We start from the raw sequence: 21138 nt of genomic DNA, 5'->3' as shown, positions 1-21138 counted from the left end.
ATGCATGCAAGGCAAGCGCTCTACCGCTTAGCCACCTTCCCAGCCCTCTTTTTTTTTTTTCTTTTTGTTGGTCATGGGGCTTGAACTCTGGGCCTGGGCGCTGTCTCTCAGCTCTTCAGCTCGAGGTGAGCGCTCTCAAATGGTAGAGCCACAGTGCCACTTCCAGTTTTCTGGTGGTTTATTGGAGATAAAAGAATCTCATGGACCTCCATGCCTGGGCTGGCTTTGAACCACAATTCTTAGATCTCAGTCTCCTAAGTAGCTAGGATTACAGGCATGAGCCACTGGTGCCCAGCGGGTTGTACTTTTCAATGTTGCCCCCTGACATCTTTCTAAATTCTTATATATTTGTTGTGATTAGGCCTCCCTATGTGGCTCAGGCTGGCCTTCAATTCTTGTCCTCCTCCTGAGCTTCCAAGAACTGGAATCACAGGTGTGGTCTTCACACCTTGCTTGTCCTATGTTCTTGTGTGTGTGTGTTGAGTGAGTGTGTGTGTGTGCATGCTGGGGCTTGAACTCAGGGCCTAGGTGGTATCCCTGAGCTATTTTGCTCAAGGCTAGCAGCCTACCACTTGAGCCACAGCTCCACTTTGGCTTTTTGGTAGTTAGATGGAGATAAGAGTCTCACATGCTTTCCTGCCCAGACTGGCTTGGAACTATGATCCTCAGATTTCAGCCTTCTGAGTAGCTCGGATGACAGGCATGAGCCACCAGTGTTCCATTCCCACTCTCAGGAAGGGGGTGTGCATTTTTCTTAGAGTTGTCCCTTGCCTGTACAGCTTTCACCCACCCAGAAGACTGTCTCCCCAGCCTGTGTCCTGCTAAAAGCCTGAAGCAAATGGATCACAATATCTTTGTCCAGTTCCCTCAGGATGGATGCTTGGGTTGCTGCCATTTTGTTCTGGTGGTTTTTGATGGTGCTGAGGTTTGAATTCATGTCCTCACACAGGCTACTTTGCAGGTAGATCTTCAGCTTTGGCTCAGGGTTTGCCTTGGACCATGATCTTCCTGCCTCTTCCCTCTGAGTAGCTGGGATTACAGGCATGCACTACCAGACTGGGCTTGGTTTCTGATCTTTTCCTGCTGTGGCCACAGGGCCAGTGAACCACCTCATTGTGTTTTATTTGTGCATGTAAGAGCTTTGTGGTGGCCTGAATTCCTGGAGGTGGAGGTGGAAGGTCAAAGGCTATTCAGCTTGGCTTGGCAGTAGCTGCTATAGCTGCTTGCCACCCTTCCCCCCCCCCCCCGCCCTTTGCAGATCTGATAGGAGAGGGTTTTCTTGATCTGAATTTGGAATTTCCTGCTCTCTGGTGGAAGGGAGCTTTGTGTGACAGGTGTTAGACCCCATAATATCTTCTTAGCATGGCCATCTCTTCATACCCTTTCTGGCTTTTCTGTCAAGAGTACTGCTTGCATGTATCTGGTTTCTTGTCATGTCAAGGAAAGTCACCCTCTGAGAAGTTCCTGGAAAAGGGTTTTTCTAAGCTGGCTTTTGGCTTTGCTCATTCGTGATGGTTTTTACTGTGGAATTTTTTTTTACGTTGGCCTAGTCAAACCAAGCTACCCTTTCTTTTGTGGTTTCAGCACTTATAGAGTACTCATACCAGAAAAGGAGTTCGTTTGTTTTTTTTTTTCTTTTGATCGATGGGCTTGAACTCAGGGCCTGGGCGCTGTCCCTGAGATTTTTTTCACTCAAGGCTAGCACTCTACCACTTTGAGCCACAGTACCCCTTTCTTTTTTCTGGTGGTTAACTGGAGATAAGAGTCTCACAGACTTTCCTGCCCAGGCTGGCTTCAAACCATGATCCTCAGATCTCAGCCTCCTGAGTAGCTAGGATTACAGGCGTGACTGCTGGCATCCAGCTTGGAGGGTGTGTGCGTGTGCGTGTGTGTGTGTGCGTGTGTGTGTGTGTGTGTGTGTGTGTGCATGCGCGCACGCACGCGCACGCGCATGTGCCAGTCCTGGGGCTTGAATTCAGAGCCTGGGCACTATCCCTGAGCTTCTTTTGCTCAAGGCTAACACTACCACTGTACCACTTCTGAGCTTTGTTTTGTTTTGTTTTTCTGTGTATGTGGTACTGAGGAATTGAACCCAGGGCTTCATGTGTGCTAGGCCAGCACTCTATCACCAAGCCACACTCCCAGGCCTGTTTTTTTTTTTAAATTAAGATATTATTTACATACCACACTGTGCACCCTGCCTCGTGGACAGGCCTGTAGTTTAGGGGTGGCCTCGGAGAAGCCCTCAGCACACTCTTAACATCAGAGTGCTTTTCTCCCCGCTACAGCACTCCTAAGCAACAGAGATTAGATTCCTGTGTCCACACTTGCTGGTTCTGAGCGTTTCCTGTGGATGGAGCCCCACAGCACAAAGCCCCTTCTGTTTGGCACATTGCCCTGGGTGCCACACGTTTGTAGCCACCCCTGTTTGTGCCCATGCTGAGTACAGGATTACAGGCATGAGCCACGGGCACCCTGTTCTGTGAGACTCTTATCTCCAGTTAACTACCAGAAAAATGGAAGTGGCCCGTGGCTCAAAGTGGTAGAGCGCTCTCCTTGAGCGAAAAAATACTCAGGAACAGCGCCCAGGCTCTGAATTCAAGCCCTGTGACTAACAACAACCACAACAAAAATGACAGCACGTGTTGGGCAGAGCTCCATGCCTTGGAGGCTCCCTTGTGAGACTCTTTTTCCTTTTTCCTTCCCTCTCTCCCTTCCTCCCTTGCTCCCTCTCCTTCCTTCCTTCCCTCCCTTCATCCGTCTCCCTCCTTTCTGCTTTCTGTCTTCCTCTCCCTCCCTCCTGCCTTACTTTTGCCCAGGTTGGCTTCACACTCTTGAGTCTTCCCCTCCAAGTGCTGGGATTATAGGCAGTGTCACCATGCTTGGCTCAGGACTTTAGTGTGTTTCTGTCATGCGAGTCCCTTCCTGCTCACTTGGGGCCAGTGTTGCTGAGATCCTGCGGGGGGGGGGGGGGCTGGCTCATCCAGCTCCTGCCCTGTCCCTAGATTGGGGCTCCCAGCACTCTGACCCTGTCCCCCTTCTCCGCAGTTCATGGCCTCCCATGGGAATGAAGCTGCCAAAGCTACGTTCGAGTCCAAAGTGCCACCCTTCTACTACCGGCCCACACTGTCCGACTGCCCGTGAGTGGAGGGGCTGTCAGGGGTGTGGGGGAGGGGGCAGGGCGGGGGAGGGGACAGGACTTGGGGACAGGCAGTCATGCTGGTCCCCGGGAAGGAAGGCCCATGCCCCCTCCACCGTGGCATTTCTTGGACTGGTTCCCTGCAGCTGGATAGCCAGAGAGCAGACAGAACTCCAGGGACACGGTGTGCGGATGTGCGGGGCAGGGCCTTTCTTTGGGGGGGGTGTCTCAGGTGGCCCTTGGGTCCCCCCAGAGGCTCCCAGTGGCCAAGAAAAGCTGCTAGACCTGGATGGGAAGGTTCCAGATACAGAAGGGACAAAGCTGTCTAGGGTCCTGCATGCTGACCTGCCCTCTGAGCCTCAGTTTCCCATCTGCTCAGCCATGGGCTCAGTGAGGTCTAACTCAAGGGCCTGGAACAGCACCGAAGTTTCCCTTTCTTAGAAATGGGGTGAAACCCAGCCCTTCTTCTTGCTCAACCCCCATACTCCAGGGCTGACCCTAGCCCCTGCCCTCAGTCCCCACACACCTAGACCCTACCCAGCCTCTTACTTATTCAGCATTTCTTTGGGGTGACTCATTTTGTGAACCAAACTCCCCTGGACCCCACCCAGGAGCCCTCTGGAACCAGAGACGAGGTCACTGGCATGGCCCACCCGGGCCCCATCCAAGCTGGGGGGTGTGGGGTCCCCAGGATGTGGATGCTGGCTGGGGCGGGGGGGGGGCGGGGGTTTGACAGAGAGGAGGAGAGGAAGGGGGAAGTGGGTGGGGAGGGGGAGGATGAGGGGAAGGAAGGGGGAGAAGAATGAAGAGGGGGGAGGGGAGGGAGGAGGAGGAGGAAGAGGGAAGAGGAAGAGGAGAGGGAGAAGAAAGAGAAGGGAGGAGGGAAAGGAGAAAGAAGAGGGGGAGCGGGAGAGGAGGTGGAGGGGAGGGGAAGAGGCTGAGAGCAGGAGGGGGCGGTGCGGAGCCCATTGGGGGCCTGTGGCAGGGAGGGTGACGTGTGTGCTGGCCGCGGGTGACAGGGTTTCTGCTGTGCTGTGCGTGTGAACTTGTCACCCCCTGGCTGGCATACAGTGCCAGGCTCCCGGCACCAGGCAGGAGGTTTGGGGCCTCCCTGGAGCCTGGCTGAGACCAGAAGCTGCGCGCTGTCGCTGTCTGCCCCGCGCGCCTCTGAGGCGCGGCCCCGCCCTCGCGGCTCTCGCTATGAGTCAGGGCTCAGCACAGTTATTTTGAGGCTTACTTGGTCCCTGGCCAGCCCAGGCTCTGTGGTTGGGCCATTTTGCATGAGAACTGAGAGTGTTTCCCCACCTGAGCGGCCTGGCCACCGCGGAGGGACTGGTCCCCTGGCACTGACACCCTGTGTGTGTCTGTGGGGGGGGGAGGGCAAGGGAGCCCCCCACCCCCACCCCAAGCAGCTATCCAATGATGGGTGTGCAGTGTTGGGGGATGCGTGGGAGTCAGCGCTGCGGGGTGCTGGGGGCCAGTGAACATTGCCCTTTGGGCCCCAGCACCATGGCCTGGGGGACAGTGTCCAGGAAAGGACAATATGTCGGGGTCTGCATGGACCCGAACAGGACAACATGGGGCAAGTGGGGCGCTGTGACCCTGGGGCGGGCCCCGGTCAGTGATGTCCTCTTCTGGTTAGGTGCTGTGCCCTGAAGATGCCCAGAGGCCCTGGGGGCGGCTGAGGCATGGGGAGCCAGGCCAGATCTCCACCTCAAAAAAACCCAACAGCCGGCACCAGTGGCTCACACCTGTAATCCTAGCTACTCAGGAGGCTGAGATCTGAGGATCACAGTTCAATGCCAGCCCGGGCAGGAAAGTACATGAGACTCCTTTTTTTTTTTTTTTTAATCAGTCGTAGGGCTTGAACTCTGGGCCTGCATACTGTTCCTCAGCTCTTAAGCTCAAGGCTAGAGCTCTACTTGAGCCACAGTACCACTTCTGACTTTTTCTGTGTATGTGGTGCTGAGGGAATTGAACCCAGGACCTCATGCATAGGAGGCAAGCACTCTACCACTGAGCCACCTTCCCAGCCCCTCCATGAGACTCTTATCTCCAATTAACCACCAGAAAACCAGACATGGTGCTGTGGCTCAAATAGTAGAAACCTAGCTTTGAGCTAAAGAGCTGAGGGACAGTGCCCAGGCCCAGAGTTCAAGCCCTACAACCGACAAAAACAAAACACACCAAAAAAACACCAACAAGTTGGAGCCAGTGGTTCCTGCCTGTCATCCTAGCTACTCAGGAGGCTGAGAGCTGAGGATGGCAGTTCAAAAGCAGCCTGGGCAATTCACCACCCCAAAGCCAGAAGTGGAGCTATGGCTCAAGTGGTAGAGCTCTAGCCTTGAGGATGAAGCTTAGAGTCAGTGCCTAGGTCCTGAGTTCAAGCCTAGGACTGGCACAGAAACAGAAACAGCTTGGCAGGCTGGAGGAAGTGGGCAGGAGTGAGGACTTGGCCAGCCATGCTCCTGGGAGGGCTGCAACATGGGCTCAGCCCACAGGGGATGGGTGCCGGTCCAGACAGGGGTGCGGTGTGCAGTGTCCCCAGTGCTGAGAGCCGCTGTAGGTGGGCTGGGCAGCCCAGCCATGAGGAAGTCCCAAGTGGGTGTGCAGGTAGCCACAGGCTAGAGGTGGGGGGGGGAGGTGGGGGCGACCAATGGGGCTTGGTGCCCACCCATCCACCTGGCTGGAGGCCCTGAGAGACCAGGGGACTGGGGAGGGGGGTGCAGCAGGGTACGCTGACCGAGTGGAGGCCAAGGTGGGGAGATCAAATGCCCACCTGCTGGCCGGGAGCTGGGCAGCCCCTTGTGCTGAGTGCTGAGTGTCTGTGCCCCCAGAGGCAGGGGCTGCATGAGGGAGCACCCTCCTGAGTCTCCCCCTCTCCCCCAGACTCCTCCGGGAGCAGTGGATCCGCGCCAAGTATGAGAGACAGGAGTTCATCCAGCCCGAGAAGCAGGAGCCGTACTCTGCAGGTGAGCCGCCCGCCCGCCGCCCGCCGGGCTCCGGCCCTCACTAACTCTCTGCTTCATCCATGTTTTTTTTTTCTGAGTTTCTTGGTGGCGTTTGGGGTCTGTGGAGCCCCCGGGCTGAGGCCTTCGGGGGGCCTGTGAGGTCCTGCACCCACACAGGAGAGAGGACTCCGGGCTGCGCCAACACCCCCCCCTTCCCCCGGCCCCGGCCAGCTGAGTGCTGTCAACTCCCTGTGCGTGCTGAAGCTTTGCGGATCGCCAGGGTCCCAGAGAGTCACCCCAGCCCCAGCCCTCCTCCACTCCTCTGTTCATATCTGTGTCTCCTTTAAAATCCGGGTAGGGCTGGGAGTGCTGCTCAATAGTAGAGCACCTTCCCTAGCAAGCCTTGGGTTCGAACCCCAGTGTTTCCCAAGAACAAAATCGGGGTGCCCTGTGTGGGACTGGGGCTAAGGCGGGCTGGGATTTCTCCTGTCCACGTGTCCTGTGTGTGGTGGCTTTGGATCTAGGGGCCAGGGGGATCCTTGCTCTCTGCAGGAGACCTCCCAAAGCAGGACCCCTGGGACCTTTGCTGGGTCTCTGGGCTCTGAGCCCCCATAGCCACTGTCCCCATGGGCATCCTGCCCCTTGGAGCTCAGGCCTGGGCCAGCGCAGATGCTGGGGACCGTCCGGGAGCCTCTGGCTTCCTCAGCCTTGCACAGGGTCTAGCCTTAGACTCCTTCCTCAGCAACCTGTGATGACTGCGCCGTGCCCCGCCCTGCAGGGGAAAGGGGAGCCCCCCACCCCTGGCCCTGTGTTGGGGCCTCTGGCACGGTCCACTGCCAGCCAAGCCCTGGGTCCCCCTCGCGTGAAGGACAGGAAACTGCCAAGCCACTCAGCAGCTCTGCTCCCCAGTGTCCCAGCAAGAGGATGGAGACAGGGCACCGAGCCCACGGAGGTCCCTGGAAGACCTGCCCACGGCCACCAGGAGCCTGGCACTGCCACTCACCACGATGGGGCACTTGGACCCAGCACCCAAAGCCATGTGCAACAGGATTCTGTGTGTAGAAAAGCCCACCGTGAGCAGCTCCAGGGGCCAGCAGAAGAGCAGCTGGGAGAGGGGGTATCTGCTCTCAGTGGCAGGGCTCCCTTTAGGAGTGATGGAATGTTCTGGAACACATGATATGAATGGGTGAAACATCAAGCGCCTCACCCTTCCAAACTGTATTTCCAAACTGAGTGAGGTAGCCCATGCCTGTAAGCCCGGCACTGAGTAGGGCTGATAGCACTGAGTAGAGCAGAGGCAGGGGAATCCCAGGCTTGAAGCCATTCTGGGGTACACAGCAAGACCTTGTCTCAAAACCCTGAAAAGCCAAAAATGGAAGAATTGCGACTCCTGAGGACATGGCCCCGCCTGCTGGAGAGAAGACACAGGGCGGGCCGAGGCAGACAGAGCCCATGGAGAGAAGACACAGGGCGGGCCGAGGCAGACAGAGCCCATGAGGACCCCACCTGCTTACGCCCCTCCCAGGGGAGGTGGCCCCTGGTCACCCAGGACAGTCCACACATGCCCCTGGGAGCAGGAGCAGCCCCACCCAGAGGCCAAGCTCTGATTTGGAGATGGACTCCCTCCTCCGACCCTGCCCCCCTCCTCACCTAGGGACCTTGATGGGTTTGAGGGGAGGAAGGAACGAGCCATGGGAGAGAGAGCCCACTGAGCCCGCTGGAGGGAGGGAGCCTGCAGGTGTGCTGGGACTCTGTGTATGTCCCAAGTCACAAGCAGGGCTCCTGGTGTGGACACCACGAAGCCAAGCAGCCCCTCGGAATCTTGTGGTGGTCACTGTGCAGCTGAAATTCCAGCACTTGGCAAGCAGAGGCAAGAGGATTACAAGTTGTTTGTTGTTGTTGTTGTTGTTGTTGGTTGTGGGGCTTGACCTCCAGGCCTGGGCGCTGTCCCTCAGCTCTTCAGCTCAAGGGAGCGCTTTACCACTTGAGCCACAGCGCCACTTCTGGTTTTCTGGTGGTTTATTGGAGATAAGAGTTGCATGGACTTTTCTGCCCAGGCTGGGTTTGAACTGTGATCCTCAGATCTCATTGTCCTTAGTAGCTAGGCTTAGGGCGCTCAGCTAGGATTGCAAGTTTGAGGCCAGCTGGACTATATAGCTAAGAAAGAAAGAAGGAAAGAAGGAAAGAAAGAAAGAAAGAAGGAAGGAAGGGCAGACACAGTAGCCCTCACCTCTAATCCTAATTACTCAGGAGGCTGAGATCTAGAGCCTTATCATTGGAGGCCATCCAGGTCAGAAAAGTCTGTGAGACTCTTTTTCAAAACAGCCACCAAAACAAGTGAGGCTGGAGTGGCTCACATGGCAGAGTGCCAGCCAACCAAGCCAAGTTGAGCAAGTGAGCATGAGGATCTGAGTTCAAAACCTGGTCTGGGGGTGGGGTGGGGGAGCAAACGTAAGGGGTTAGGTGTGGATTGTGTGCTCCTGGAATGTGAGGTCCTGGGTCCACCGGGGACATGATGGCGTCAGAGGAGGGCACAGGACCTGTGCTGCTTCAGCAGGGCTGGCACCGGCCAGCTTGCAGCCCAGCTCAGCACACAGCCACCCGCCACTGCGGAGGCAGGAGGGCCTCACATCCAGCCAGGGGTTCGAGGCCAGGCCTGGGTGTCCCCTCCTGCCTTTCTCCACCTGCCCTGGCCATCAGTGGGGTCCTGGGCCTCCAGCCTCCTGCCTCCTGCAGCCCCCTCCTACCCAGCACCTCAAGGCTAAGTGGGGCCTGGTGGGCGGGTGTCAGGGAGACCACAGGGCGCCCCCGGGGGCCTGGTCCCTGAGATGCCCGCTCTGCTGCCAGTCCTCCCAGGCAGCGCGACAACTCACACCCTTCCCCCCACGCGCAGAGGACAGACAGACAGACAGACAAATGCCCAGGGGATTCCTGGAACTTCCCGCCACCTTCCACACCACTTTCTCACAAGCGTGGCACGCCCCACCCCCTCCTGTCCCTGCGAAGTCAGAAATGCAGAAGTCCTGGGTGGAGAAAGGGGAAATCCGGGGCTTGGGAAAGACCCCGCCGCCTGCAGAGAAGGAGGTGAGGCTTGGGCTATGCAGCACCATGCCTCAGGCCTGCCCGCGCTGAGTCCGGAACTGCAGGTCCCCTCCCGGGGCTGCGGGACAAGGCCACAGGGTGGCCACGCCTGCCACGCAGGGCCGGGTGCACAGCCCTTCGCCATGGCTGGCACGCCTGGACCCGGTCACTGCTCAGAGCTTCATCTGTCCCAGCTATGGTGGTGGCCTAGTACAGACATGGGCACCAGGCCCCAGGGGTTCCTGACAGCCTGGCAGGAAAACGTAAGGGGGCAAGTTTGGTGAGGCTGTAACCAGAGTGAAGCGAAGCTCCACGTGTCCATGCTAGTGCATGGTGTGGCTGTGCACACCTGTAATCCCAGCTGGTCAGGAGTGGGAGGGGGACGTCTTTGAATGTGAAGCCAGCCCATCTCGGTGTAACATAATGGCAGATCCCTTGCCCAGCATGTGTGTGGCCCTGGGTGCCAGCCGCAGTGCCGTCAAAACCAAAACACCTGAGCGAGTCAGGATGGGGAGACATCCTGTGGGGGGGGGTAGAGGCCCAGGCTCGGGGCTGGCATCCACCACACTGGGTTTGCACTAGGGTCAGTTTCTGGGGGACCGGCACAGCCAGGGGTGGGGGAAAGCCCGTGGCTGAGGATCAGGCAGGAGCTGGGAGTCCTGATTGGGAGTTCCCACCACAGTGCTACCCTGCCCTCTGCCAGACGCTGCTGGGAACTGGGAACGGGACCCACACCCAGGCCGGCGGCCCCTCCAGCACCTTCCTGGCCCAGACTTCTGGGGGGTTGAGGAAGCGGCCTCTGGAGGCAGGCAGATCTCTGGGAGACTTGGACCTCACTGTGGGCCTAAGGATCCAGACGCCTGCACCTCTCGTCCTGGGTACCACGTGAGTCCCTAAGGGGCAGCGAGCAGCCCTGCCGCATCTTGATGTCCTGGGACAGGAATGGAGCATGTGGGGACCCTGCCCATCTCCCGCCCCGCCATAGGGCTCACCCCTGCCCATGTCACAGGTTGGCAGGAAGTGCCTGAGCCCCCTCCCCCAGACTTGGGGATATGGGGTACCGTGGGTGCATCCTTGCACCTGCTTTCCCCCGTGACCTTGCTGTGGGGTTGACCTTGTAACCCCAGCCCGACTCCGCCCCCAGGCCCAGCCCGCCCCCAGTCAGTGCTCAATAGCTGCCTTTCATGGGGGTCCAGACAATGGTCGCTGTTGTCCGGGGACCCAAGGCTTGGCACCAGGGTCCCTCCAGAGAGGGCCCTGTCCCCGCCTTTCCTCCCAGGGACAGGGCCCTCTTGGGGTGCCTGGTTGTGCCAGGCAGGGGCATCCAGGGGCTGCTGCCTCTCCTGACCTTTGTCCTGGATGCCACGGGGCAGTGTGGGAGGGGCGGGGCTGGGCTCCTGAGTGGCCAAGCCCTGTCCCCTCCTTAGTTTTCCTACCAATGGGGAGGGGTCAACATGGGGTCCAGCACTGGAGAGAATCACGATTGGTGCAGAGCTCTAGGAGTTTGTGGGGCTTTGGAGGTGGGTGGTACTGAGTGGGAGTGGCCTGGGAAGGGTAGGGTTTATGGGGAGTGGATGGAGCTTGGTGGGAAGTGGGTGGGGCTTTGCGGGAACAGGACCCCAGCCTCACTTTCAGGCTGTGTGAGAGGAGAGGTGGGAGCTGTTCCCACGGTGGCCTGGGAATGGGCAGGAAGGAGGGCTGGAGGGAGAAGGCCCCCTCTGAGGAGGGTCTCCCTGACTTAACTTTGCTTCTCTCCCTGCTGGCTTCTCTATTGCTGTGAGACCCAGCAGGCAGGCAGGCGGCAGGGCCCCTGGGCCCCTGCTCACACGGGAGCTGGTCCTGAGCCTGGTGACCACCCCGCAGGGACTGGCAGACAGAGCCTGGGTGGCCTAGGCAGTGGGCAGAGGCAGCAGAGCCCTGGGCAGGTCCAGCGTGGCTGGTCCTCCCAGGCTGCCACTAGCGATCACTTAGGAGGGGCAGGAACAGCACCCCTCCATGGGTCAACACCCCAGGGAGAGGCGAGGGGCAGGTGGGGCCCACCTTTTACTCTGAAGGGCTTACAGTGACCCTGAGCGCAGAACTCCCAACTCACCCACACCAGGCCAAGCCTCCTCCTCAGAGGCGGCCGCAGAGTTACCTGCCCTGATTTAAAAAAAAAAACCCTACAATTTATGTACATGCTGCATAATTTGCATAAACTTTGCATGTCCTATTTTGAGTACAGAGCTATGACAAATGTAGAAACACATCACTTGAAGATTCTGCTGTGTGCACTGGGAATCTGACTTCTCTCTGTCAGCTTGCCTGGGAGACTTGCGGCCTATGCCGGACCCCCAGCCATCTGCAGAGGGCAGAGTGGTCTTCCTGGCAAAGGGTGACATGATTTGTTACCTGCCCTTCAGCGGAGGGTGATGGAATTGTTTGCAGTCTGTGGTTATGATGATATGGCCAGAAGCCTTCATGTGCACCTCTCATGAGCGTGGGGTCCCTTCTACAGCCCCATGCCTCTCTGGTCACAGAGAGTATGAGTTTAACGTGGTAAGAAACCAACAGTAAGATTGACACTGGTGGCTCACGCCTGTAATCCTAACTACTTAGGGGGCTGAGATCTGAGGATCAAGGTTCAGAGTCAGCCGGGGTGGGAATGTGCATGAACCTCTTACCTTCAGTTAAGGAGCAAAAGTGGCGCTGTGGCTCAAGTAGTAGAGCTCCAGCCTTGCACAAAGCCAAAAACAAAAACAAACAAAACGTAAGTGTCAACTTAAGGCTCTTGAGTTGAATCCCCAGTACACTCTCTCTGTCTTTGTCTATCTCGGTCTTCTTATCTGTCTCCATCTCTTTTGGTCTCTGTGTGGTCTCGCACACAGAGAAAGAAATCCCCAGCCTGCAACAGCCAGATGAGCTGTGCATGCTTGTAATCCCAACCTTTAGGAGGCAAAGGCAGGAGAATCACATGTTCAAGTCCAGCCCAGGCAAGAGCACCTGAGCCCCTGGCTGAAAAGCAAATGAAAAGGTCTGGGGTTTGGCGCAAGTGATGGAGTGCCTGTCCTGAGTTCAAACCCCAGTATCACCAAAAACAACCTGAAATATCCACCAACGTGTGTTGCAGAGCGACCGCTGTGTCCCTGCTCAGGTGGGGACCGGCGCTTCTGTTTAGCTTGCTGTGATTCCAGGCCAGCCTCGGTCCTGAAGGACACAGAGTGCTCCCAGAGCATAGTCTTCATTTTCCTAAGGATTGTTTTTCAACCTCCGGAGGAGGAAGTCCCACCCCAGCTCCTCAGCCCGGGTTCCTGGGCCTTGCGAACCAGAGGTGTCTAATCAATGCAGAGTCCGGCGTGTGGGAATGGGTCCTGCAGCCTGCGGCCGCACAGGCCGTGCTGCTGGCTGTGGGTGACAGGTGGCCTCCCCCTTCCTATGTCACCACAGGGAAAATGGAGGCTTTCAGAGAGGTGCCCGCCCTGGCTAGGAATCCTGTCCCCATCCCAAAATATCGCTTGTCATGTGCCTCAAATTAGGCTTCGTGGCGTCTTGCTGCCTGAGAATCCAGACAGGGCACTGACACCTTTCTGTGCCCTGTGCCCTGTGCCCAGGACTTGTATCTGGCTGGGAGCACCCAGAGCCACCCACCCGGGCAGAGTCCTGACACCGACTGGGTGCAGGGAGGCAGCCACGCCCAAGCAGCCTGGCTCTTGGGTCTCTGCTGCCACCTGCTGGACACAGTTGGAACTGCAGGGTAGAAGCTGCTTTTCTGCCTCTGGGCACCTGCTGGTCCAGCCCTGCCCAGCTCAGCCTCCCAGGCCCCGGCCCTGTTTTTCAGGATATGTTTTTTTCTTTTTTCTTTCTTTCTTTCTTTTTTTTTGTTGTTGTTGGTTGTTCTTGGGGCTTGAACTCAGGGCCTGAGCACTGTCCATGAGCTCTTTAGTTCAAAGCTGGCGCTCTGGTACTTTGAGCCACAGTACCACTTCTGGTTTTCTGGTGGTTAATTGGAGATGAGTCTCCTGGCCTTTCCTGCCTGGGCTGGCTTCAAACCGCGATCCTCAGATCTCAGCCTCCTGAGTAGCTAGGATTACAGGCGTGAGCCATTGCCACCCATCTGTGGTTTTCTTTTGGTCTGGGCATAAATGAAGTCATGTCTGTAAGGCACTCCTGGGGCACTGTGATTGGAGGGAGGGTCATTGCCAGGCTGGGATATGGCTGCTCCCTAGCCCACTGCCCTGCCCCGGGCACTTGTAGATACTACACTCGTCTGTTCAAGTGCCCAGCCTGGAAAGCTGGGTGGTGATCCTGAAAGTGGGAACCAAATAGACTTGCCGGCCTCGATGCTTGATTAGCCAGTCAGCAAACATCCCAAGTGACTTTGCATGAGCTGAGAGCAGGGGACTTGTGTAGCCCCATTCCTGCCATGTTGGGGACACAGTACATCATCGGTGGGCTCTATTGAGGAGGGAATAGGCTGGCCCGGCAGGCCCAAGACAGGCTGACAGATAGGCCCCAGCGGTGCCAGCTGGCTGTTTTGTCTCTGGCCACCTGGGGTTGCCGAGCCTCTGAGGGGAGCTTGGGGTTCAGGCTGGGCAGCAGCATGTGAGATCTGAGCTGGCCCGACCTGTGGGTCCTGCGCCATGCTCCCCCAACAGCTGTGTTTCCAAATCCCCCCCCCCCCAGCTAGGACCCACCGTGTGATTCTATAAAGTCCAAAGACGGGCACCATAGTGCACACCTGTAACCCTAACTACTCAAGATGCTGAGCTGTAAGGGTCAAAAGCCAGCCTAGGTAGACTCTGAGCTCCAGTTAACCGGTAAAGAGTCGTAAGTGGAGCCGTGGTTCAAGTGGTAGTGTGCCAACATGAGTGAAAAAGCTCAGGGACAGCGGCCAGGCCTTGAGTTCAAGTTCCAGGGCTGGAACATATAAAAGAAGTCCAAACAGGCAGAAGGGTGGGGGATGGGCAGGGTCAAGGCTATAACAGGGGGTGGGGGGAGGGACACGGGGTTGCATTGGAGCTGCAGAGGCTCAGAATGCACATCGGCTGAGTTCTGGGGTCAGTGCACCACAGCAGCCCCCAGATGTGAGGCCAGGCGCAGGCGGGGCGGGCCCCGGGCTCCACGCTGCCCCGTCTGGGGGCTCAGGTGTTGCTCGGCCAGGCGCCGTGGGTCTTGTGTCTCCGCATGGTCCCCCCTCTCCTGTCCGTGGCCTGGGGTCCCCCGCTGCCCCTGTCATCACCCACCCCGAGGTCCCTCAGCTCCGCAGGGCCCCTGCGGCTGTGTGCACAGGGCCGTGCTGAGCCTTGGGCAGAGCGATGTGAGCCCTCTGACCCGTGGGTTCTGGCCAGGTGGCACTGCACACCTCTGCTCAGGGTGGCGGTCTCTGGGGATGGGACCCACTTCCATGCCCCCCCGTGGCGGGGCTCAGGTGACTGTGCTCTCCCCCCCCCCCCAGGGTACCGCGAGGGCTTTCTGTGGAAGCGTGGCCGGGACAACGGGCAGTTTTTAAGCCGGAAGTTTGTGCTGACAGAGCGAGAGGGGGCCCTGAAGTACTTCAACAAGAACGATGTAAGCACCCGGAGCGGGGGGGGGGGGCGCCTGAGCGGGGGGTGTGCTTCCCACGTGAGGGTCCCAGGCCTGGGTGTCCCGCCCCGCTGGCCCTGACTCAGGGCCGATGAAGACACCACCTGGTGGGCACACACTGGAGGGGCACCCCCGAGGACACCCCAGGGGGAACATGGCCGCCTCTGGCCTGTAATGGGACCTGGGAAGTGCTGGCACCTCCTGCCCTTCAGCCTGGCCACAGTTACTCTGGATTTTATCATTTTTGTTTTTTTTTTTAATGTCAGTACTTGGACTTAAAGTCAGGGCCTGGGTGCTGTTCCTGAGCTTTTTTGCTTAAGGCTGGCACTCTACCACATGAGCCACAGCTCTACTTCTGGTTTTCTGGTGTCTAATTGAAGATAAGAGTCCCAGGGACCTTCCTGCCCGGGCTGGCTTTGAACCTTAAACCTCAGATCTCAGCCGGGATGTGGAAGCTCAGAGAGGTTAGGTCACTTGTCCAAGGCTACACAGCACAGCAGGTGTGTGTGCCGCCAGCCTCCAGAGCCCTCAGGTGCAGACAGTGGCCCCCCAGCCCCGCATGCTGCTCACGTGGGACCTTGCTTCATAGGCCAAGGAACCAAAGGCCATCATGAAGATTGAGCACTTGAACGCCACCTTCCAGCCAGCCAAGATCGGCCACCCCCACGGCCTGCAGGTCACCTACCTGAAGGACAACAGCACACGGAACATATTCATTTACCATGAGGATGGGAAGGTAGCGGTGTGTGTCGGGGGGAGTGTGTGTGGAGGCCGGCCTGTACTCAGCCTGCAGCTGGGTGCCTGCCCCACACACCAAGTTGGTCCCACCCAGAGGTGCAGGGGTGGTGGTGGGCGCAGCTGGCCCCAGGTCCATAGCCCTGCCAGACGGAGCAGCGCCACTTCATTTTCTGGTGGTTCACTGGAGAGAAGTCTCAGGGCGTTTACTGCCCAGCTGGCTTTGAACCACAGATCTCAGCTTCTTGAGTGGCTGGGATTATAGGCATGAGCCACCAGTGCCTGGCTGAAGATCTGTCTTCTGCTTTTGGGTTTCTTCCTTCCCTTTCCCTTTCCCTTTTCCCTTTCCTTTCCTTTTTTTCCTTTCCTTTCCTCCCTCCCTCCCCCCCTCACTTTCTCTCTCTTTCTCCAATCCTGGGGCTTGAACTCAGGGCTTGCGCCCTGAGCCTCTCTGTGCTCAAGGCTAGTGCTCTACCACTTGAGCAACAGCGCCACTTCCGGCTTTTTCTATGTATGTGGTGCTGAGGAATGGAACCTAGGGCTTCATGCGTGCTAGGCATGCGCTCTACCACTAGGCCACCTTCCCAGCCTGCTCTTGGGCTTCTAATTTCGCAGAGGTCCTTCTTGGAGCATTCCAAGCAGGGAATCTGTTTCAAGATGTACAATATTGTGTGTGTGTGTGTGCGTGTGTGCGCACGCACACGCGTACATGCACCTGTTCACTGGAGGCAGGATTCAGGGCCTGCTGTGAGCATTCCACTGCCACACCACGCCTGGCCCACCCCCTGATCATTCATGCTCACCCCTGGCCCACCCCCGATCATTCATGCTCACCTCTGGCCCACCCCCTGCTCATTCATGCTCACCTCTGAGGCCTCTGTGCACTGGGAAGGTGCCCGTTCCTTCTGGCAGACTTGCTTTCATCCTGTGACCTCTCCAGCAGCCTGCCCAGTACAGACGCACCTGCCTCAGTGCTGCAGTGAGGGGCGGCACTCGGTGTGGCCTGGTGCACGCTGTGGCTCCTCTCTCCCTCCTGGAGAGGGCAGGCTTGCCACAGGGGCGGTGTGGCGCACCGTGCAGCTCGGCCCACCCCTCTGCCATGGCGTCTCCTGCCCACTTGTAGGTCCACTCATCAGCCCCAGTTCCCTGCACATCCCTCAGAGACCAGGTCCAGGGGCTCAGGACTGTCATCCTAGCCACTTGGGAGGTAGAGAGCAGAGGATCGCTGTTTGAGGCCAGCCAGGCAGAAAGGACTTTGTGAGACTCCATCTCCACCAGTGTGTGGGTGTGGTGGTGCATGCCTGTTGCCCCAGCTGAGGAGGGAGCACAGAGATTGTGTGTGGTGGGTCCTACCTGCCATCCCCAGCGGCTCTGGGAGACAGCAGCTCAGGCCGAGGCCCTACCTTGAAAATAGCTGCGGTGCCTGGCGAGCATCGAGCCCTGAGTTCAAACCCCAGTACTGACCCTACCCCCCCCAACCCTAAAACCCTCTGGTCACATTAGTGGGTCCTGGTTTACCCATGCCCTGAGAGGGGTGTCTGCAAGCTGGGGCTTGCTGCCAGTGAGGGGCAGAGCTGTCCCCACTCACCAAGGCTCTGCTCTGCGTTGGGGTCTTGTTGACATGGACCTGGGAAGAGCTAGGCCCTCCACTTTGATAAGAGTCAGGGAGGCAGAGCTAGAGCCTTGGGGGACGTGCAAAGATCCTGGGGCAAGTGGAATGTGTTTGGGAAGCAGAACAAGGCCAGGGAGTCAGGCAAGGAAGGGAGTCCTGTCGAGACACAGGGCGGTGGGGGAGGGTGCCAGGCCCCACGTGAGCAGTGGGCAGGACAGACCAGAGGGCTGGTGTGGTGGCTGGAGTCCGGGGGCGGGGGGGGGGGGAAATGCAGAGGCCGCAGAGCAGGGCAGGAGGCAGCCTGTAGTCAGGGGAGTGCCAGCACTGAGGCCCAGGCCCAAAGCAGAGGCGCTGGAGGGTCAGCACGCGCGGCGCCTGGAGGACAGATGGACAGTGTGGCGGGACGTGGGTAGAGGGGGCCGGGCTGGGCGAGGAGGTGGAGCCTGAGGATGGAGGCTGCTGGCGGGGGCTGAGGCGGGCAGGGTGGCACACAGGGCTGCTCAGACCCCCCACATGGAAAGGCTTTGTGGGGGCAGTGGCAAGCAGATGGGTGGGGAGCCCCTGGTCCTTAGAGAGCAGTAGTCATGGGGAGGCCTGTGCAGGACGCATGGGCTCCAGGCAGTGAGCTGGCTGAGGAGGCCTGGATGTCAAGCCCCCATAAATAGGAGCACGGGGATCCCCTAGCACGAGAGAAGCTGAGCCGGGCGCCGGTGGCTCGTGCCTGTCATCCTAGCTACTCAGGAGGCTGAGATCTGAGGACCAGGGTTCAAAGTCAGTCTCAGCAGAAAAGGCTGTAAGACTCAAGGTCAGTTAGCCACCAAAAAGTCAGAAGTGGTGCTGCGACTCAAGTGGTAGAGCGCCAGGCTTGAGTGAAAGAGCTCAAAGACAGCGCCCAGACCCCCAGTTCCAGCCCCAGGCCCTGCGTGTCACCCCCACCTGCCATCTCTGCCCTGGGTACCTGGCCACTTCTGGCCTCCACCCAGCAGCTGGTCCTGGGGGGCGGGGCAGGGACCGCCCAGGCTGCCCCTCCCGACTCTGCTCATCCAGCCTCGGTTTCCAGGAGATCGTGGATTGGTTCAACGCGCTGCGGGCCGCCCGCTTCCACTACTTACAGGTGGCCTTCCCAGGGGCCAGCGATGCTGATGTGAGTGGGGCCAGGTGGGGCCACGGGAGGAGGCTGCTGTGGTGGGCAGGGACTGACCAGAGTCATGTAGGGACCCGGAAAAGATTGCAGCTGGCGGGCCTGAGCCCGAGGTCTGGCAGGACTACAGCACCCCTACCATACCTGGGGGTGTGGGGCCCAACCTGAGGGTGGAGGGCTTTGAGGGCGGGGCCAGGTGGGCGGGGCCAGGTAGGTGGAGGGCCTTGAGGGCGGGGCCAGGCCCGACTCTGCTGTTCTGCCCAGCTGGTGCCCAAGCTGTCCCGGAACTACCTGAAGGAAGGCTACATGGAGAAAACAGGGCCCAAGGTGGGTGTGTGTGCACATGGACGTGTGTGTGCACATGGGCGAGCTTTCTGGCCTGCCCCAGCTTAGCTTCCTTTCTTGTAACCTGTTGCCCGGGGAGGGCTGGGGTGGGGTTGCTGACCTCAGGCTGGGGGCTCACCCCTTCCCAGGGCCCAGTGAGCCACTGGGCCTCATCTCATTCTGAATGGCCTGGGCCTGGCGCCCTTTGTGCCATCCTGAGCTCGGGGTCATCGGGGAGCCCCACCCCTGTAGTTCTTGCTGCCTGGGGCTGGGATGGGGGCCAGGCCCACTCCAAGTCCCTACCCTCATGGTGGCGCAGACGCAGCCTCTGCTAAAGCGCCTCTTGCCGTGGGCTGGTGGGCAGAGCAGGGCCCAGGGGGGCCAAGAAAGACATGATCAAGAGATGGTGAGGCCATGCCCTTGTGGGACTGAGCTGTGGCGATCTGGCCAGCGTCAGATGGTCACTGCCCCCCCACCCCCCTTGCCCCCGGCCTACAGCAAACGGAAGGCTTTCGGAAGCGCTGGTTCACCATGGATGACCGGAGGCTCATGTACTTCAAAGACCCCTTGGTAAGAGGGTCTGGCAGGCACCACCTTCCTTGGGGGCCACAGAGGCTTGGAAGCTTCTGGTCTCAGCCACTTCTAAGCAAAGACTGGCCTGGTCCTCTTCCCGCAGGGGTGGGTGGGCCGGGTGGCAGGGGAGGGGAGGGCACCCCTGCCCCGCTGCAGCACGCCTGTCCCGTAGGACGCCTTCGCCCGTGGGGAGGTCTTCATCGGCAGCAAGGAGAGCGGCTACACGGTGCTGGAGGGGCTCCCGCCATCCACGCAGGGCCACCACTGGCCACACGGCATCACCATCGTCACACCGGATCGCAAGTTCCTGTTCACCTGTGAGACTGAGTCAGACCAGAGGGAGTGGGTGGAGGCCTTCCAGAAGGTGGTGGACCGGCCCATGCTGCCCCAGGAGTATGCAGGTGAGCTTGGGAAGGGTCAGGCACCCACCCAGGCCAGGCCCTGTGCTGGCCACGCCCTGGGGGGACAGCCTCTTGGGGGAGGGTGGGCCTCACAGCCAGCTGGACCAGAACGGACACTCCTTCCTGTTTCTAGTGGAAGCCCACTTCAAGCATAAACCCTAGCACGAGACAGCTGAGGCCCGAGGACACCGGACTCACAGTGACGCAGCTGACAAGGCAGCTCTGGACCACAGGGCATAACAGCCTTCCTGCCTTCTGGCCTCCAGCCTCCAGCCTCGCTCCTCCAGGCAGTCTGGGCATGGCCAAGTGGAGTCGGGCCTCAGCCACTGGGACGTGATGCTCTGGAACCTTTCCCAGGCAGACCCAGCCCTTGGCCTGGCCTGACCCCACCCCCTCACGCTGCTGCTCATGCCCAGCCGCCCTGCACCCCTCCCTACCTGCTCCCACAGCTCAGGGGCAGCTCCCTGAACTCTCCAGGCCCCCAGTCCAGCCTGAAGGGACTCCTGGGCCTCAGGACAGGACCACGTGCTGGGCTGTGGGCGGCGGTGGCTGTGGGCCAGGGTCTCACCTTGGGGCCTGCCGCATGTCTCTAACACCCCCCCCCCTCCCCAATTATTTATTGAGCACCTACTGTATGTCGGACATGGGTCAGGGGCTGGAAAATAGACTCGGTCGTCTTCTGCCTAACCAGCCAGGACTGCTGGGACAGGTTCCAGAACAATGAATTCCCAGATCCTCATGGCCCCATGGTCCTCCGTGCTCCCAAAACACCTGAGGGAAGGCCTGGCCAGGGATCGCCAGGTGCCATCAGGCGCTGTGCAATGTGCACGGGGCCTAGGCTGCTCTGTTCTGGGAGGCTGGTGTGGCCACTTCCTCTGCTGTGGGCATCTGTGTGCCCAGCTTGGTGCTCAGCCCTTCCTGGTGCCCTCTGCCCTGGCCCTGTGGTCATTAAATCCTTTGGGGACAATGGCCAGAGCCCCCAAAGAGGACACCACAGGCGGGGGTGACCCTGCAGCCTCCCCCCCCCTTCCTCCCCCCCCCTCCCGCTTGCTGCTGGCAGGCCAGTAGTGAGAGCCACCTGTATTTATTTCTTACCTGACCTCCTTCCTGGGCCGGGCTTCCCTCTCATGGGACCCTGCAGGGCAGGTCCTGGCGGGCTGGACAGGGCAGGGGCGCACCGGTGGGCAGCCCAGGGGGGCCTGGGAGGAGGCTGAGGTTGGGGGTCCTGCTGCCCTGTGTCACGTCCTGGAATAAAGTGTGGCTCTGGAGCGGCCCGTCTGTGTGGTGGCGGCTGGGGTGGCAGCAGGAGGCAAAGTGGGGGGCTGGCCTCCTTCGGGGCAGAAGACACAGCAGCTACCCTGCCTCTCAGGGAAGCCCAGGACAGCCCCGTCTTTACCCAAAACACCCCCAGGCGCCAGCACGCTTTAGTACCCGTCACTGTAGGGCAGGGACCACAGCTGGGGGGTACCCCCCAGGGCGCCCCGCATCTTAACAGGTCCTGCACCTTCCACTCACACTACCAAGCCACTCCAGACCTCCTCCACCATCAGCCTCAGGGAGGCAGAGGCCCCCAACTCCACCCGTGTCCCCAAGGTGGGCGGACTGGTGATGACCTGGCT

The 21138-nt window shown here is 59.3% G+C and overlaps 1 protein-coding gene across 1 annotated transcript in view; it reads left to right on the top strand.

The window, feature by feature from the left end:
• Adap1 (ArfGAP with dual PH domains 1) overlaps positions 1 to 20787 on the top strand; it is a 40211-nt gene extending 19424 nt beyond the window's left edge. Inside the window, exons 3-11 of the mRNA XM_013023483.1 lie at positions 3049 to 3140; positions 6029 to 6111; positions 14606 to 14718; positions 15323 to 15469; positions 18141 to 18224; positions 18486 to 18548; positions 19044 to 19115; positions 19291 to 19519; positions 19653 to 20787. Of these exons, the coding sequence (XP_012878937.1) occupies positions 3052 to 3140; positions 6029 to 6111; positions 14606 to 14718; positions 15323 to 15469; positions 18141 to 18224; positions 18486 to 18548; positions 19044 to 19115; positions 19291 to 19519; positions 19653 to 19681 (909 nt within the window). The 5' untranslated portion in view covers positions 3049 to 3051 and the 3' untranslated portion in view covers positions 19682 to 20787. The remainder of the gene's footprint in view (positions 1 to 3048; positions 3141 to 6028; positions 6112 to 14605; positions 14719 to 15322; positions 15470 to 18140; positions 18225 to 18485; positions 18549 to 19043; positions 19116 to 19290; positions 19520 to 19652) is intronic.
• The last annotated feature ends 351 nt before the right edge of the window (positions 20788 to 21138 follow it).

This window comes from Dipodomys ordii, unplaced genomic scaffold (genome assembly GCF_000151885.1).
Source record: "Dipodomys ordii isolate 6190 unplaced genomic scaffold, Dord_2.0 Scaffold68, whole genome shotgun sequence".
Lineage (NCBI taxonomy): Eukaryota > Metazoa > Chordata > Mammalia > Rodentia > Heteromyidae > Dipodomys > Dipodomys ordii.
The sequence above is the reverse complement of the archived record's forward strand: the minus strand, read 5'-3'. Positions and strand labels throughout refer to the sequence as shown.